We start from the raw sequence: 19392 nt of genomic DNA, 5'->3' as shown, positions 1-19392 counted from the left end.
ATATACAGTTGTTTTAGCGCCACTTGTTAAAAAGACTGTTCTTTCCCCTATTAAATTGTCTTGGCGTTCTTATTGAAAATCAATTAACTGTTAATGTGAGGGTTTACTTCTGGGCTCTCAGTTCGATTCCATCGATCTGTGTGTCTATCCTTACCCCGGTACCACACTGCAGTTAAATTCTGAAATCAGGAAGTGTGAGTCCTCCAACGTTGTTCTTTTTTAAGATTCTTTTGGTTGTTCTGGTTCCCTTGCATTTCTCTGTGAATTTTAGGACTGTCTTGTCAATTTCCGCTAATGAAGGCATCTTGGATTGTGATAGGGATTGCAGATCAATTCACGGAATGTTGCCATCTTAACAATACTAAGTCTCTGATCCATGATCATGGGGTATCTTTCCATTTATTTGGATCTTCTTTAATTGTTTTCAACAATGTTTTATAGTTTTCAGAGTATAAGTCTTGTACTTTTATTAAATTTATTCCCAAATATTTTATCTTGATGCTATCTTAAATGGAATTGTTTTCTTCATTTTTTCAATTTGCCCACTGCTCCTGAAATACAATTGATTTTGGCATACTGATCTTATGTCCTGCAACCTTGCTGAACTCACTTAATTCAAATAGATTTTTAATGGATTCCTTAGGTTTTTCTATACAAGATCATGTCAGCTGAAAAGAAAAATACTTTTACTCTTGCTTTCCAATCTGGATGCTCTTTATTTCATTATCTTTCCTAATTGCCCTTTATGATCAAATTTTGAACTAGCAACTAGTTATGATTTGGCAGCCCCTTCCCAAAAAGCAGCAGCAGCAGCCGCTCTGACCCTAGGATGCCAGAGCTCTCATCCCCGCTGCTTTCCACACCTGCTGAGTGGATGCCTCCTCCGGGGCTTCACCTTTTGGGGAGAGGCTGCCTGGCTGGGGGCTCTGGCTTGCCTCCCTGTATGCCCTTCTCTGGACCCAGGGAGGCTGAGCCCTGTGGGTGGAGGCACCTGGGCTCCCTTGCTGGCTGGTTTCCTGTGGGTCCAGCCGATGAGAGGCACAGGCAGGAGACAAGGGCAGGTAGGAGGTGGAGAGAGAATGTGGGGTGTGTCTTTCTCACTCTCTACTAGCTTTGATTGTCCTGACCCAGGCTGTGTCTTGTCGCTATGACAGTCCCTGCTGGCATCCCAGTGTCCACTATTCAGCCCTCACTGGTATTTGCAGGAAACACTATATATATATATAAATTTTTTTTTTTTTTTTTTTTTTTTTTTTTTTTTTTTTTTTTTGAGACAGAGTCCCACTCTGTCACCCAGGCTGCAGTACAATGGTGAATCTTGGCTCACTGCAACCTCTGCCTCCTGGGTTCAAGCAATTCTCCTGCCTCAGCCTCTGGAGTAGCTGGGATTACAAGCACCTGCCACCACGCCTGGCTAATGTTTTTGCATTTTTAGTAGAGATAGGGTTTTGCCATGTTGGTCAGGCTGGTCTTGAACTCCTGACTTCAGGTGATTCGCCCGCCTCAGCCTTCCAAAGTGCTGGGATTACAGGCGTGAGCCACCACGCCCGGCCGGGAAACGCTATTTCTTCTCCTGACCCCTTCAAGTCTAGTGGTGGTAATGACTTTCCACTGTCACTTGGTGCCTCAACTTCCCTTGTTGGGTGTCTGACTTTTCTTTGCTCATTAATTCCGTTTATTAGAAATAGTGTGCAACCCTCAACCATTCCTGGGTAGTCTTGACGGCTATTCTGCTAGATGACACACCCCGACATCCTGTGGAGGAAGGCACTGTGGAACCTAGGTCAAGGTGAAAGCTTGGTTCTCTGGGCAAACTGATTACCAAAGTACTCAGTCCAAGAGCCAAGGAGATAGTAAAGAAATCCAATGGCAAACAGCTTCGGTTCCTGGAAGAGGAAAGTAAACAGCAACCCAGGGAGGACATGACCTTGGCTGTAGTTGCTGCTGTTTTCTCTCCCTATTCTCGACTCCTAGGAGAACATACCTTCGTAGCCCCATGATCTGACCTTTCATCCTATGCTTTGGAGTTTGAGCACAAACACTGACTGGCTCAGAGGCTTCCCGGAGATGGAGTTCTGGGCATCCACTATTGCTGAGTTTATTGTGACGGCCACGTGGCAAGTGTCGGAATCGCTGATCGTTTGTGTGAGCTACTGCTGAGTGCCAGCCACTGCACTGAGTGACTTCTACGATCTCAATCATCAGAGGACTTGTAAGAGGAACATTACTGTAAGCATGGAAACAGACACCCAGATGAACAGCTTGCCTATGGCCTCAGAGCTCAAAGCCACGTAGACCCCTGTCTGCCCGTCATGCCCAGCTGTGCCTCAGGTCCTGCCCTGCCACCCAGGAGTCTCTTGTAGACAGACTGTCAAGATTGATCATGCTAGTGATTAGTAGTTACCAATCTCTCCTCCCTGCCTCCTCCACCATCACTCTTGCCCTGGCCACTCCCGGGCCTGTGATCACACCCTCCTCCTCCTCCAGCTGTATCACATCACAGTCACATCTGTGTGTCCCTCAAACTCTGACCACAGCCCTTCCCCCAGGCTTTCTGTGTAACCACAGTCGTGCTGCCCAGCCAACCCCCAGCTGAGTGGACATTTTGTTTTGTTGTTTTGGAGTTCTGCAAACAGCAAGAGCTCCCAGTTCGCCTTTACTCTCAAATGCACACCCCAGGGACGGGAGGGAAGCACAGCGGCTGTGGCAGGCCAGGCTGTCAGGAGCCTAGCCACTATACCACCGCAGCCCACCCACCTGCTGAGCAGCTGCGGACTCGCCAGGACTTACTTTTCAGCTCCACATTAGCAGGGGGGTGTTCATCCAAATACAACAGTTCCTCCTCAAGGATGAAATTAGATTGCTGAACACCCCCATGGGGAGGAAGGAGATATACAGGGTCCGGGGACCTGCGGTGAGTGGATCTACGAAAGCCCTGGGGCCACATTGCCTTTCCCATCTTCTTAATCCCAATCCAAAACGGATGCAGTCTCAGCACTGCCAACTCCTTTCCCCAATCTGAAGGAAGGGGTCATGTCTTATAATCATTATGAAAACAAGAATAATTCATAGTAGCTGGAGTGCCACACCCTGGGTGAGGCACCATCCTGACTGTCTCCTCAATACTCACAAGGCCAGTACGACTCTATCCAACCACGTTGTTGAGTTCGTCCCTACAGACTATAATTATTATTATTTTAAAAAATATATTTTTTGGCTGGGCACAGTGGCTCACACCTGTAATCCCTGCACTTTGGGAGGCCGAGGCAGGCGGATCACCTGAGGTCAGGAGTTCAAAACCAGCCTGGCCAACATGGAGAAACCCCATCTCTACTAAAAATACAAAAAAAAAAAAAATTAGCCAGGCGTGGTGGCAGGTACCTGTAATCCCAGCTACTGGGGAGGCTGAGGCAGGAGAATCACTTGAACCCAGGAGGTGGAGGTTGCAGTGAGCCGAGATGGTGCCACTGCACTCCAGCCTGGACAGCAGAGTGAGAGACTCCATCTCAGAAATAAATAAATAAATACATTAATAAATTAATTAATTAATAAATATTTAGAGACAGAGTCTCATTTCATCACCCAGGCTGGAGTGCAATGGCGTGATCTCAGCTCCCTGCAACCTCCGCCTCCTAGGCTCAAGCGATTCTCCTGCCTCAGCCTCCCAGGTAGCTGGGATTATAGACACCCACCACCATGCCCAGCTACAGACTATAATTATATTTAACAACCACATTGCTAGCGCTCTGCAGTTTAGAAGGCACTTCAGCAGACACTCTCACTTGCTACTAAGAGTAACCTCGCCTACTAGGCAGGACAAGCACCATCTTCATTTGACAGAAGCTTTTACACAGAGCATGAGACTTTCTGGCCTGTCTCCCACCCCTAATGTCCCACACCAGTTCCTGATCTCCTGCCCCACCTCTCCTGCACCCTGCCCCTCAGGTGACTCACTGTGTCAACATCCTTGAGGAAATGATTTCTGGTTCATGGCCCCAGAGCTGGAGCTTTGGAAGGATAAAGGGAAAAGCAGCCAGGGTCTCTGCCCTCAAGAGACAGGCATTCTAAGGCTGGGCGCGGTGGCTCATGTCTGTAATCTCAGCACTTTGGTAGGCCGAAGCAGGCAGATCACCTGAGCCCAGGAGTTTGAGACCAGCCTGGGCAATGTGGCAAAACTCCGTCTCTACAAAAATACAAAAATTGCCCTTGCATGGTGGCACATGCCTGTAGTCCCAGCTACTCAGGAGGCTAAGGTGGGAGAATCACCTGAGCCTGGGAGGTCAAGGCTGCAGTGGGCTGTGATCGCACCACTGCACTCCAGCGTGGGTGACACAGCGAGACCCTGTCTCAAAAAACACACACACAAAGACACAAATTCTAATGAAAGAGAAAGGACAAACACAAATAAGGAACTGTATAACTAAGTGGGAAGGAAGGCCTGGCAGGGGCCACCTGGCCAAGTCTGGACCACAGACTGCTGCGATTCTGTGGGAGGGGAACGGCATTTAGAGTTAAACCTTGGATTCAAGTTCTGGCTTTGCTACCACCCATCAAATGACCTTGGAGAATTCACTCTACCTCTCTGGACCTGTTAGTCCATCTACAAAACAGATTTATCCCTCTCAGCGCAGAGGGCTGACAATTAAGGGATCTGTTTTATGGGAAACTTCAAATTGTCTCTTCGGTTTCATAAACTGTAAACCGCAATACACATGCAAAGGACTGTGATTAGATTTCACCTCATCAGAGGCATCAAGTATTTACTGAGCAGCGAACTGCCTGTAATGCACACTTGAGGGATGGAGGATCATATAAAACATGGCCTCTGCCTTTAAGAAAATCACTATCTGCTGATGAGGCAAGACAGGCACAGCCAACATATAACAAACACATAGTGTGTGCAAAGGCACTGCTGCGAGAGAAAAGGGAGAGGAGGCAGGCCGAGCAGCTTAGGAGAGCTAAGTGAAGGCTCACAGAGGAGACACTTGGTCTGGCCCTCAGGAAGGGCGCCAGCGCCTGCTGTGTGAGTGCACTGGGGTGAAAGGGAGAAACAGGGCCAACTGTCCTCATCTCCACGTGTGGACTCCAAGCTGACTCTGTTCAGGGTCAGGGGCCAGTGGAGCCGGTTCAAATCCTGATCACAACCCCCTAATGCTAATTAATCTGGTTACCTAGAGGAACTAACTTTTCTGAGACTCTGTAAAATAAGAATAATTATTTGACTTTGTATGTTCATTGGGAGGATTAAATATGAGAATGCATGTGAACTGGTCTGTATTAGGGATGTAATACATGCTACAAATTAATAATCATCAACATCAAATAAGGTCTGACCGCCAGGGTGAGATCAGATTTTGGAAGGTCAGAAAGCCCAATAAAGAAATGTAGAAACAATGATTTGGGGGTGATCAGCATAGAAGTGACAGCCAAAGCCATGAGAAAGAGCTTGGCCTCAGCAAGGTGGGGAGGGCTGCTGCCCACAAGCCCAGCTCTGGCCACCAGCGTGCTCCCTCCCCACCAGAACCACGGGTGCCTGGGCTGCCCAAGCCCTGGAAAGCTCAGCCCAGGGCGTCACCACTCGCCCGTTTTCCTGAGAAGAGCACAGGAGCAGAGGTGGAACAGCAGAAATGTGAGGAGGAGAAACTGAGGCAGGAATGAAATGGAAGGGATGGTCTTAAGAGGGGCAAACAAATACTGCTAGTATGTCACAGCATAGGAGCCCAAAAGAGAAGTTTCAGGCAGAGGTGGTACCACAAACTCTCAAAGTTGTGGGGAAGGGCAGCACCAAGCAGACGATGACCAGGTGAGAGGCTGACACGGAAACAACGGAAGATGAAGCAGGAAGTTTAAGGGAACAATATGCAGCCCCCACAAAAAGTATGCACTCATTCATTCAATCACTTCTGAATGAGCCTTTACAACATGCCAGGTACTGTTGGTCATCAGAGAGAAAGTTGCGCAAGAGAGAACAGTTCCCTGTCCTCATGAAACTGACATTTCATGCCAGCCAGGAAACCGAGCACACAAACAAGACCATTCCAGATCCATCCTGATTGGTAAGTACTGTCTTCTGGCCTCAGACCCCCTCCTGATGGCAGGTCTCCCTCGGTGTCACAGAGAAAGGTACCACCTGACAGAGAACAAAGCCACAGAGCTCAACCCCTCCATCCCTGGCCTAGAACTCCCGGGGATGGAATGAGGGGAAAGGCACGTTCTTAACAATTGCTAGTCCCGGCCGGGCGCGGTGGCTCAAGCCTGTAATCCCAGCACTTTGGGAGGCCGAGACGGGCGGATCACAAGGTCAGGAGATCGAGACCATCCTGGTTAACACGATGAAACCCCGTCTTTACTAAAAAATACAAAAAACTAGCCGGGCGAGGTGGCGGGCCCCTGTAGTCCCAGCTACTCGGGAGGCTGAGGCAGGAGAATGGCGTAAACCTGGGAGGCGGAGCTTGCAGTGAGCTGAGATCCGGCCACTGCACTCCAGCCTGGGCCACAGAGCGAGACTCCGTCTCAAAACAACAACAACAACAACAACAACAATTGCTAGTCCCAAGCAGTTTGAGACTAAGCAGAGGGAAACATAGCTGAAGCATACATAGATGTCCACGTCACCTCTATCCCCCCAGCCTTTCCTCCCACAAGCATGTGCATGTATACACACATGCACACTGGCTCTCTCCCCTCTCCTTGGATTGTTATCCCATGACCTGGCAGGGAGCCTGGCCTGTTTGCAGTTAAAGAACCAGAGGCCATTTGGAACCTGATCAGTTTCTCCTCCTCCTGAACTGAGGAAAAGGTTTTCTTCAAAATGGGAGATGTTCCCTCCCCTTAAATGTGAGCAGTGAGTCCTACTCAAACGCCAGAGGTCTGGTCTCCCAAAATACAGGTAGTAACATGTTTTTCCTTTGCTGCTGTCTAGGAGCCCTCACATGTTGAACAGAGCATGACCTCACCCCTCCAATTTCCCAGATTCCTAAAGGAAAGCTGAGCCTTTCTGTTCTGTAACTCCAGGGCATTTTGTGAAGGACTGAGCTGGCTGGGGAGCTGGAGCATAGCACATGAGGGGCCGGCCGGTGCTGAACTAAGAGCAGGGCCTCCCCATGACCACTGGCAGCCACGCCATTTACACAGGGAACCATGTGGCCTTTCCCCCAACTGTCACCATCATGCAAGGGCATTCTGGCCCAGAGCTCTCGGATCCATGGCCAAGGTCTTCTGTCCATGGTCTCAGGCAGAATCTGTTCTCAGCCAGGAACGGTGGCTCACGCCTGTAATCCCAGCACTTTGGGAGGCCGAGGCGGGCAGATCACCTGAGGTCAGGAGTTCAAGACCATCCTGGCCAGCATGGTGAAACCCTATCTCTACTAAAAATACAAAATTAGCGGCCGGGCGCGGTGGCTCAAGCCTGTAATCCCAGCACTTTGAGAGGCCGAGACGGGCGGATCACGAGGTCAGGAGATCGAGACCATCCTGGCTAACACGGTGAAACCCCGTCTCTACTAAAAAAAATACAAAAAAAAAAACTAGCCGGGCGAGGTGGCGGGCGCCTGTAGTCCCAGCTACTCGGGAGACTGAGGCAGGAGAATGGCATAAACCTGGGAGGCGGAGCTTGCAGTGAGCTGAGATCCGGCCACTGTACTCCAACCTGGGCGGCAGAGCGAGACTCCGTCTCAAAAAAAAAAAAAAAAAAAAAAACAAAATTAGCCAGGTGTGATGGCGCACACCTGTAATCCCAGCTACTCGAGAGGCTAAGGCAGAAGAATCGCTTGAACCCAGGAGGCAGGGGTTGCAGTGAGTTGAGATCATACCACTGCACTCCAGCCTGGGTGACAGAGCAAGACTCAAAAACAAACAAACAAACAAACAAACAAACAACAACAACAAAATCTGTTCTTAGGTGAAGTAGGGTTTGCCTACCTCCTGCCCCCCCCAGCTTGCCCATGCCTGACCAGAATGGTCCCCAGAGCCCTTGATAAACGATCTGGTCCAACCCTCCCTTGGATTCCTGTTCTCTAAGGACTGTTGCCATCCTTCTACCCTCTGCTCTTCCCAGAGCTAGAAGGCTGCCAAGTTCCAGAGGGAAGAGCAACAATGGCCACGATGTGTGGGCACCTCTACCCAGGACAGAGTGCCTAGAGGCCTCTGAAAGTCGGTCCTCTTACCATGGCAGTTGGTCTGCAGAGTTCCAGGGAGGCCACAAGTCTGGAACACTCAAGTCTGGGCCCGAGGCCTGCTGCCTGTTTATAATTGATGTTCTAGGTTAATCCCCTGTCAATGACTTTCCAGAACTGTCCCCTCCTTTACCGCTCCCAGGAGAGAGAGGCTGCTTGGGAGCCAATCTCTGGCTTAGGGGTGGGCCTTGAGTAGACTGAGGAAAGGATAAAAAAACAAACACCAGGTCAGGGGTGAGCTGGAAGAGCGGCGGTCAAAAGCCACTGCTCACAAGTTCTGGTGGAAAGATGAAAGGGCAGTGGTGTTTGAGTTTCACAAAGAAGGGAGGGCCAGGGCCAGGGCTGGGAAAGCCAGCCAGGAGAGAGATACGGCATCTGGCCTAAGGAAAGGAGCAGAAGATTCAATGGGGAGAAGAAAAAAGAAGGAGTCTAATGTCTTCCTCCTTCCTGCCAAGACCTCACTATACCTTGGGTTGTCTACCTGGGAACTGGTGACATCATGGGCCTGTCTCCCCACAGGGCCAGAAGACTGGATCCCTCACCAAGGCACATGTTACCTGGTGATTAGTGTGAGCTGGTGGCCCAGTACGATTTATCAGCAAGCAGATGTTCACATGCGTGAACATACTACGAAACCACCCAGCTCAGGTCATTTAACAGTGTTATCCTAAAGGCCACTCCAGTCAGAAGCCAGAGCAGAGTTCCCATCTACTGGGCACCACCCCACCATCGCAAGAAAGCAAAACACCAGGCTGGGCTCTGACGAGCTCCTTGGAAGGAGGCACAGTCAATAGCTCACTGTTAGATCTTTTGCCTGGGCTCCTGAACCCAAGGCTAATTGGTCAGAGGTCTTGCATGGTTCGGCACGCTCAGTGTATGACAGGAGACGGCATCTGAAGAGAGCGGGTGGGCTGAGCCTGCTACGGGAATGTAAGTGCACCCTGATCCAAGCCAGGCAGAGAGGTCTGAACACCCTGATGTCCCCAAGAACATGCGTTAACTGAAAAGTCAGGATGGAGGGATCCTGCACATTCCTTCAGGTCCAGGATCCTGACCAGCACCAACACCTCTGTTTCTGCCTCTTCTCCATCTTTTCCCAAGATGACAACAAGCAGCTTTCTGCTTCCCTTCCAGCCCCCAAAGGAAGGGGGCAGCTACCCGGAAAGTGAGCCCGGAATGACACTCAAACCAGGGGCCCTGCCTGGGAATAAAGAGTAGAGGATCAGCTGGAACGGCAAAGTGGGAAATGGTGGAAAGTCCCCATGTCCAGTGCCACAGCTGCTAGTTGTGACAATTCTTGTCCTTATCCTAGCACCAGGATAGGCACTGGGTGCCTCTTCCCCAGCTGGAGGCAAAGAGGTGCCACCAACTCCCACACTCGCCTTGAGATTTGCCATCTAGCTGGTGAGCTGCTGGGGGCGGGGGGCGGAGCTGGAGGAAGTATCTGCATGGAGCCTGCATGGACCCGGCCTAAGCCTCATCCAGGAGTGCCATTCCCAGTGACTTGCCCAGCGTCATACTGGTCATGGGCCCCGGCCATCTCCACTTGTGCTTCATTCCTCAGCACACAGAGGTCATGCAGGACGTGATCTTCGGAACAGGCGTCCCTGCCGCTCCCCACAGAGGAGAAGCTGCCTGAGAGTTGGGTCACAGCTTACTCAGCTCTACCTGCAGTGAGCATTTCACAGGCTACTACTGGATTGGACCAAAAATGTAATCACCGCCACATGTCCTATTCGGTTCAGTGCAGCCTGCCTGGGTCTCCACCAGCACTGGGGAGCCAGAGCTGACAAGACACAGTCCCTGCCCTCCAGGAGCTCACATCAGGGAAGGCACTAGACACACAAACAAAGAAGAGAAACCAAGTATGGTGGGGGCCAAAGGAAGCAAGCACCGGCGCTGAACTAGTGGTGGGAGGAGGGGACTCAGGTATTAGGAAACCGTGGGAGTTGAGACTCACAGACAAGGTGAATGACAGAGGACTGGCCGGAAGGGAAAAGGGAAGAGAGTGGTGTGGCCAGGACACTGGCCATTGTGTGGTCACAAACCATGCAGTTTGGCATGGCTGGAACATGGGGTATGAGCAGAAGGGGACGCAGGGGCCTGAGCACTCACTGCAGCGGAGCAACACAGCATGATCCATGCTGTCTTCAATTTACACAGAAAGCCCGGTGTCGAAAAATTCAACAATTAACCTTCTATGCAATTGTAAAATACGCTGCAACCAACAATTACTACGACTTTGTAAGGGTTTCTTCATCTGAGAAAAACACAAGCCGGGGGAGTAAGTGTCTGGCTTAGTTAAACGGTAGCAAGGTTATGCGCTGCTGCCCTGGCAAATGAGTCGCTCACATGCTCAACAGCACTGTTAGTCCTGGGTGACAAACAGAAGCAGGCTTCCAGCTGGAGGTTCCAGGTGGAGAACACGCTAGTCTGTGCTCAGCTCTGGGTAGTGCTTGCATCTGTCCCGTCCTTGTCTTGGCTCATGGTGCATCCTGCAGAAAGCTCCTTGTGCCATCAGGGCAGCTGGATGGACCCTTCTAACAGCCTTGGTCCCCCATTCTCCTCGGCCACCCCAAATCTAGCCACACATGCACTGATGTCGTATGACTTCTATGGCGCAAAGCAAACAAGTAGAGTTTCTTTCATTTATTCAGAAAGCCTGTAAGGACTGTCCACCAAGTAACAGAAAAGAGGCTAGGTGCTATGGGGAAGCAGAGAGGGTGATGGACCCACACTTTAAGAACTCACCATGCGGCCGGTGGAGGCAAGATCTGCATGTGGCAAATTAGCATCCACCCCCAGAGTTAACTGCCAAAGAATAAGGCTGCAGGGCAGGGGATCACAGGGGCTAAGGTTTCCAGGCCTCTACTGTCCATGACCCCTAGAAAGATGCAACAAACTGGCCAGGCGCAGTGGCTCACGCCTGTAATCCCAGCACTTTGGGAGGCCGAGGCGGGCGGATCACGAGGTCAGGAGATCGAGACCATCCTGGCTAACTCGGTGAAACCCTGTCTTTACTAAAAATACAAAGCCGGGCGAGGTGGCGGGCGCCTGTAGTCCCAGCTACTCAGGAGGCTGAGGCAGGAGAATGGCGTGAACCCGGGAGGCGGAGCTTGCAGTGAGCCAAGATCGCGCCAGTGCACTCCAGCCTGGGCAACAGAGCAAGACTCTGTCTCAAAACAAACAAACAAACAAACAAACAAAATGCAAAAAACCAACTACTTTGTGATATCGGCTCCAGGCCAGAGAGCAAAGGCTCTGGACTGATCCAACCCAACCCTGGTGTTGACAGTCTTACAGTGCCGCAGAATGCCCGGTGTCCTTCCTCCTCCACACAAGTCACATAAACCCACTGTTCTCCTCTCCCAGCACTGCAGTTTGAGCTCTGGGAACTGTGTTTAACTGCAACTCCAACACTTAAGTCACTCTTCAACTTGGGAATTTACGTCACCTTCTGAACTTTAGTTTCCTGATCTATAAAATGCAGAATGATCTGAGTCATCTTGTGGAGCTGCTATGAGAACCCAATGAGGTAACGTAGTTTTGAAATACCTAAGAGAGTCTAGCACAGTAGAGATGTCCCAAAAAATGACCCCAATGGTCAGCCCTTGTGATAATAGCCTTAGTCCTTCTCTCTTCCATCATGCCCTAGGGCCTCAATATAAGACAGGAAGAGACCTAGACACAAGCCCAGGGAGGCTAAGAACAGAATGTCAGTCCCTTGTAGGATGGTGACTAGAAGGAGCTGCGAGCTGTGAATCAGACAGTCATGGCCCTATCTCTGCTACTGTTACCAGTGCTGTGCCAAGAGGCAAGTCATCCCGCCATCCTGGGATTCAGTTTCCTCCCCCACTAGACAGGGATAATAATTACCAGCCTCCTTCACAGGAGCAGCTTGGACAAAAAAAAGAAAAAATCATAACACAGGTGCAATGGCAGATGCCTGTGGTCCCAGCTACTCTGGACGCTAAGGCAGGAGTTCGAGGCTGTAGTGAGTTATGATCACACTTGTAAACAGTCACCGTACTACAGCCTGGGCAACACAGCCAGAGCTTGTCTCTCTCTTTTTTTTTTTTTGAGATGGAGTTTCACTCTTGTTGCCCAGGCTGGAGTACAATGGCACGATCTCGGCTCACTGCAACCTTCACTTCCTGGGTTCAAGACATTCTCCTGCCTCAGTTTCCCAAGTAGCTAGAATTATAGGCATCCACCACAATGCCTAGCTAATTTTTTGTATTTTTAGTGGAGACAGGGTTTCACCATGTTGGCCAGGCTGGTCTCGAACTCCTGACCTCAAGTGATCTACCCACCTCGGCCTCCCAGAGTGCTGAGATTACAGGCGTGAGCCACTATGCCCGGTCCAGAGCTTCTCTCTTTAAAAAAAATAACAATAAATAAGACACATCCCTGTCTTCAGTCTAGTTAAGAAGGAAGGCATAAAGAGGAAGAGATTAAACAACATAAAGTTAAATTAATAGAAGGACAAGCATTGAAAAGAATACAAACTCAGGAATAAATTTAATGAAAGAAATGCAAACCTTAGGCCGGGCACATGCCTGTAATCCCAGCTACTTGGGAGGCTGAGGCATGAGAATCACTTGAACCTGGGAGGCGGAGGTTGTGGTGAGCCAAGATCATGCCACTGCACTCCAGCCTGGGCAATACAGTGAGACTCCATCAAAAAAAAAAAAAAAAAAAAAACAAAGAAGAGAAGAGGAAGAGAAAAGAAGAGAAGAGCAAACCTTATACACTGAAAACTGTAAAAGACCCTCAAAAGAAACTAGAAACCGAAAGGAAAGGAAAGATACCACATGTTCACGGGTCAGAGACTGCATGTTGCTAAGATGGGAATACTCCCCACACTGACCTACAGTCCCCATCGCAGTCCTAGATGTCCCAACAGTTTTGCCCACCACTGCCTTTGCACCATTGGTGCCAATGTCAACACACAGGAAAAGGCAAAGAACCTCTTGGTATTATTATGGAAATCCTTTTGACTCACAGACCCCCCTGGAATGGTCTTGAGGAGGGGCCTGGGGACCTCACTTTGAGAACCACCAGTCTAGGAAGACACTCCCTGCTGGCCTGGGAGAAGGTAATGCCAATTTTGGAATAAAACAAACAACCTTTTTCACCTTGGGACACAAGAAGAGGCAGGGAGGTAAGCGGCGTGATTCCTGCACTGAGTAGGTGGGAGGGCTGACCTCAGCGCTGAGTGACTGACAGCCGTAAAAGGTAGAGTTCAGCTGAGCAGCCACTTCCTGTGGGAACTTCCAAATCTAACAACCTGCTCTCCGCTGGTTTCCTCTCCACCCTTTCCATTCCTTTGACCTCAACATAAAATAGGCAGCTTTGATTCATGGGATCCTTTTCCTGCTTCCCCACTAGAGTGGGCCAAGAGGGAATGGGGATGGTTGAGGAAGGAGGGCAAGAAGCAGGAAGGGAAGAGGACGGCAAATACTATCAGCTCCTGCCTCTGTCCAGCTGCCCCCAGCCTCAGTTCACCCTGGGGTGGGGAGGGGTCTCCCAGCAATTCCCACCACACTCCCTTCCTGCCAATTAGCCCCCTAGTTCAGCATTAACGAAGGGCTTCCTCCTGCCACAGCTGAGGTCACTGGGTAGGGAAGGCTCCTTCTCTCATCACCGCAGTTGTAAGCCCCCACCCAGCAACCCACACAAGACCTCAGGTTGGCTCAAAGCCCAGTCTTCACAGGATATTCAGTAAAACAACGTGCAATCCGGGTGGGAACGAATTTCTCATTGGAGAGGAGAATGTTAGAACTGCAGCAGCAGTAGTAAAGCCGCTTGGCCTGTGGCACCAAAGGCAGAAAACAAAGTGACATTCAGGCCCCAGGGACACACAATAGGCCCTTATGCTCTTTTCTGGTTCGGGCCCAGAGCTGCTAAGCTGAGCTAGAGGGCCCAATGGGTGGCCCCTGGGCAGGGTTGACTCTAGGATGCATGGGGCCCCAGACAAATACATTTTGGGGACCCATCTATATAAAAACTTGAGTCACTCAAAATTAGTGCATCGGCACCATTCTGGCAGCCCAATCTCACGATTCCCACTAAAGAAATACTTCAGGCTGGGCACAGTGGCTCACACTTGTAATCCCAGCACTTTGGGAGGCCAAGGTGGGTGGAACACGAGGTCAGGAGTTTGAGACCAGCCTGACCAACATCTCTACTAAAAAAAAATACAAAAATTAGCCGGGCGGGCCTGTAATCCCAGATACTCGGGAGGCTGAGGCGGGAGAATCTCTTGAATCCGGGAGGCGGAGGTTGCAGTAAGCCGAGGTCGCGCCGCTGCACTTCAGCCTGGGCAACAAGACAGACTCCGTCGGGAAGGGAAGGGAAGGGAGGGGAGGGGAGGGGAGGGGCTGCAGCCATCTCCTGGAACTGGGCCCCAGGACAACTCCACAGAACAGGTGTTGTCCCTGTGCAAGGTAGAGGGATGGAGAGTACCCCAAAGGATCCCAGGGTGGGTTTGCAACACCCGGTCAGAATGGTACTGGGGGGCCCAGCAGGCCCCAGGCACTGGAGGAGGACCTGGAAAATTTGGAGGAAGGTACCCCTCAGGTGTAGAGTCTGAACAGGGGCCACATGTGCCCAGGCCTAAGGCTGGTACTGACCTGAGGACACACAGCCACAAAGATGGGTTTGAAGGATTAAGAACATTGCCCTCAAAAAAGAAATCTAGGAACTGAAAGCCAAGGTACGTCTCATTTCCGCCTCTCTGGGGTTATCAAGCTACCTGGGCAATCCAGACACTTCGGTCAGTCAGCAGGTCTTTCTCTTTCTCCCTACTGGATAAAACAGGGTGGTCTGTTTTGATTTTTATACCATATTCCTGCCCAATCTCTCTCTGTAAGGTCAACAGGTAAGAAGCCAGGAAAAAAGAAAGCTTTGCAGCTGGGTGTGGTGGCTCACGTCTGTAATCCCAGCACTTTTGGGAGGCCGAGGTGGGCAGATCACCTGAGGTCAGGAGTTCATGACCAGTCTGGCCAATATGGTGAAACCCCGTCTCTACTAAAAATACAAAAATTACCTGGGCATGGTGGTGGGTACCTGTAATGCCAGCTACTAGGGATGCTGAGGCAGGAGAATCGCTTGAACCTGGGAGGCGGAGTTTGCAGTGAGCCAAGATGGCGCCATTGCACTCCAGCCCAGGCAACAAGGGTGAAACTCTGTCTCAAAAAAAAAAAAAGACAGACAGACTTTGCTGGGATCCCTTTGAGGGAAAGACTGAGTCTGGCCCATAGTAAATGCTCAAAAAATATGAGTAAAGAACACAGATAATCTACAAAATGATAATTCACTGCCAGGCAAGGAGGCATTTAATTCAACTCCAAACAGGCCCTGTCCCCTCGAGGCATTTCTGCCATCGCCTCCAATTACACTACCAGGGACTGTTTAGTAGTAGTGCCAGGCAGGTTGTGGTGGCTCACACCTGTAATCCTAGCACTCAGGGAGGCCAAAGTGGGAGGATGGCTTGAGTCCAGGAGTTCAAGACCAGCCTGGGCAACACAGCGAGACGCCACGTCTAGAAAAAATAAAAAATTAGCCGGGTGTGGTGGTGCGTGCCTATGATCCCAGCTACTCCAGGGGCTGAGGTGGGAAAGTCACTTGAGCCTGGGGGAGTTCGAAGCTGCAGTGAGCTATGATGGTGCCACTGCACTCCAGCCTGGGTGACAGAGCAAGACCCTGTCTCAAAAAAAAAAACAAACCCTAGTGTCAGCAGGGTCCTAGGGTGCGCCAATGGGGAGGGCTCACAAGGTAAACAGACAGCTCCAGCAACCAGGCTCCAGCCAGGGAGGCAGGGAGGGTGCTGCTGCCATAAGCTCCTCCCGCCCTCCATTCCATTTCAGAGACAGAGCATGGTGGATCTCTGAAACCTGCCTAAGGTTCCCCACGTTCTGCCAAGCTCCATAGCCAGGCGCTGCCTGCTGCGGGCGGCAGATAACCACAGTAGGAGGCCGGCTTCCCCTGATGGGCCAGCAGGGTTAGGGCGCTCACATTACCCACTGCCTATGCAGCAGTGATCACAGCTGCAATCAAACAGGGAATGGCCTTCTGCCAGTCCCCCCTGATGACAGGAGATGGCTGGGGCCTTCTCCCTGCTGTGTCTCCAGCATGGAGCACACGGCCTAGAACACAGTCCTGCTCGGTAAACAGTTATAGAGCAAAGGCAAGTCTCCCTAAACCACACGGCAGCCCCCGGAGCTGAGGGCCAGCTGCGGACCACTCCGTGCCTGTGATCCTGCACGTAGCAAGGGCTCCAGCGGTGATTCTGCTCCCTCCATGGAGGGCTGTACCAGGGCCCTGCCCTCAGGGGGAGCTACCAGGGGAGGGACGACAGGCCTCAGAGGTGGCATGCCAGGTTCAGAGACTTCCTCGATTTATCCTAAAGTCTCACGCTAACATAACAGAGAAGGCAGTCAGGCAAAAAATCCTGGCCCTGACAAGCACACACTGTTGGGGGAAGCCTGGTCCCAATCCTCTGAGGCCCCAGATTTGGTTCTGTCTCCCTTCTTTCTTCGTCCTTTACAGGCAACAGCCACTGCCTCTTTCAGCACTTTGAGATCAGTACTAACTACCCCTCCCATAGTCTCAGTCTTTCCTACAACGCTCTTTACAGCCTCTGCTCCCTCTGCTTTGGTCCTTCCTCCTCCTTACCCTCCAAAACAAACACACCAACTGCGTTTCTTTCAGCCACTGCTTCTGCTGGAACTCACCTATTGCCCGAGGGGCTCAGAGGAACAAATGCCCTCTGTGCAGGGCCACGTGTCTTCCCCAGCTCTCACTCACCACACTTGGCCCAGCCCCTGTGGTCTTCCCCTTAGCGTAGGTCAGGTCAGGCCCACAGCTGTAGACAGCACGCCTGTCCTGCTCGTTGCCAAGCAGTTTTACTATTATTATTATTTTGTAGAGATGAGTTCTTACTGTGTTGCCAGGCGGGTCTTCACCTCCTGGGTACAGGTAATCCTCCAACTTTGGCCCCCCACAGTGCTGGGATTACAGGCATGAACCACCATGCCTGACCTGCCAAGCAGTTTTGTATGTGCAGTTCGTACTCTGAACAGGGTTAAGGAGGACCTCACCGTCTAAGCAGAGCACTGGGCTTACAGGCAGCAAGTTACTCACTTCAATTTCTGGGGGCCCTGAGTTCTTAGGAGCTGCCAGTCCTGAGACCACGGCTTAGTAACCTTAGTCTCCTCAAAGGCTAACAGAGCAGTGATCCACGAAGGTACTGGGTAAATATAGGGAACCAATAAACCTGGAAGGGAGAAAAGCATGACACTGCAGAAAGTACACAAAATTTGGGAGCAGAAAGGCCAGGCGCGGTGGCTCACGCCTGTAATCCCAGCACTTCGGGAGGACGAAGCAGGTGGATCACGAGGTCAGGAGATCGAGACCATCTTGGCTAACACAGTGAAATCCCGTCTCTACTAAAAATACAAAAAATTAGCCGGGCGTGGTGGTGGGTACCTGTAGTCCCAGCTACTCGGGAGGCTGAGGCAGGAGAATGGTGTGAACCCGGGAGGTGGAGCTTGCAGTGAGCTGAGATCGTGCCACTGCACTCCAGCCTGGGCGGCAGAGCAAGACTCTGTCTCAAAAAAAAAAAAAAAGATTTGGGAGCAGAAAACCTAGATTCCAGCCCTAGTTCATCATGACCCTGAGCAAATCATCTACAAACCAAGAGCCCTCACCCCACGCAGAAATGTTTTTGTTTTGCTCTTTTGAGACAGAGTCTTGCTCTCTCACCCAGGCTGGAGTGAGTGGTACAATCTCAGCTCACTGCAAGCTCTGCCTCACAGGTTCAAGGGATTCTCCTGCCTCAGCCTCCTGAATAGCTGGGATTACAGGGGTGTGCCATCACACCTGGCTAATTTTTGTATTTTTAGTAGAGATGGGGTTTCATCGTGTTGGCGAGGCTGGTCTCGAACTCTTGGCCTCCCAAAGTGATCCATCTGCCTTGGCCTCCCAAAGTGCTGGGGGCCCAAAGTGTGAGCCACTGCACCTGGTCCCCACTTAGAAATGTATATTAAAGCACTCTACTTATCAGAAGGGTCTATGCAAATTGGCGTAGGTTTCCAGAGATCACCCTTCACCTTTTCCTACCTAGGATGGAGTTCAAGAGCATAAAGAATTGACAAGCTAAGAGGTCTGAAATTCAAGAACTAAGCTCCAAGGAAAACTAAAACCAAGCCAGGAGGACTGATGCTATTCTGTAGGCTGCGTTTGTTGCTTTGGATGCTGTCCTCAAGCTTGTTTTGTGTATGTGTGTTGCCTTAGCTAGATTTAAGCTTTAGAATGGGCTGGGCGCGGTGGCTCACGCCTGTAATCCCAGCACTTTGGGAGGCCAAGGCAGGCAGACCACGAGGTCAGGAGATCGAGACCATCCTGGCTAACATAGTGAAACCCTGTCTCTACTAAAATTACAAAAAATTAGCCAGGTGTGGTGGCGGGTGCCTGTAGTCCCAGCTACTCAGGAGGCTGAGGCAGGAGAATGACGTGAACCCGGGAGGCAGAGTTTGCAGCGAGCCGAGATCGTGCCACTGCACTCTAGCCTGGGCAACAGAGCAAGACTCCGTCTCAAAAAAAAAAAAAAAAAGCTTCAGAATATCTAACACCTACATGATGCCTGTCCACTGCTCTGGTGGACATGACAGTTACTGACAAGAGGAAAGGGTCTGGAAAACCCTTGGCATTTTGTATAATAACGGAGAAATTTATTTGATCTGAACTTGGGTTACCTGAGGGTAAGAGGCACCTGAGCCCAGCCTCAGCCTTCTAGGATTATGGCACTCATACCCCAGGGTGAGCTGCAGGGAAAGACGTTGGTGGGCAGCCTAGAGCCTGAGATGGTCCATGAGGACCTCCTGCTGCACGAAGGGGACAAACTGGAAGCTGGTTAGCTTTCCCCTAAGTTAGCACACACCCGATAGAGCCCCCACCATCAACTGCAAAATCTTTAGTCAAATGCCCAAGTCCCTTCCCCAACAGCAGCCTGTGAGCCCTCTAGGTGGTGATAGAAACAGCAAATAAAACCCTTTTTCCTCTTCTTAAAGAATTTTGCATTAAAGAAAAATTCATATGCAAGGCAATTAAAATTCCTCTTTCCATTCCCAAGTCCTATAGAAGGGAGGTTCACAAACTATAATGTTTTGAGTCCACTAGAACCAACTCTGCAATTAACATTCTACTTCTAGGC

At 50.7% G+C, this 19392-nt stretch overlaps 1 protein-coding gene across 32 annotated transcripts in view; it reads right to left on the bottom strand.

Annotated features, from left to right (window-relative positions):
• PC (pyruvate carboxylase) overlaps positions 1-19392 on the bottom strand; it is a 111681-nt gene that overhangs the window by 55568 nt on the left and 36721 nt on the right. For 2 of the 32 annotated variants that reach the window (XM_077960807.1, XM_077960811.1), the window contains one exon: positions 8166-8240. In XM_077960807.1, the coding sequence (XP_077816933.1) occupies positions 8166-8240 (75 nt within the window). 32 annotated transcript variants of the gene reach the window in all.

Source organism: Macaca mulatta, chromosome 14 (assembly GCF_049350105.2).
Source record: "Macaca mulatta isolate MMU2019108-1 chromosome 14, T2T-MMU8v2.0, whole genome shotgun sequence".
Classification (NCBI taxonomy): domain Eukaryota; kingdom Metazoa; phylum Chordata; class Mammalia; order Primates; family Cercopithecidae; genus Macaca; species Macaca mulatta.
Note: the sequence above shows the minus strand (reverse complement) of the source record. Positions and strands in the feature narration are given on the sequence as shown.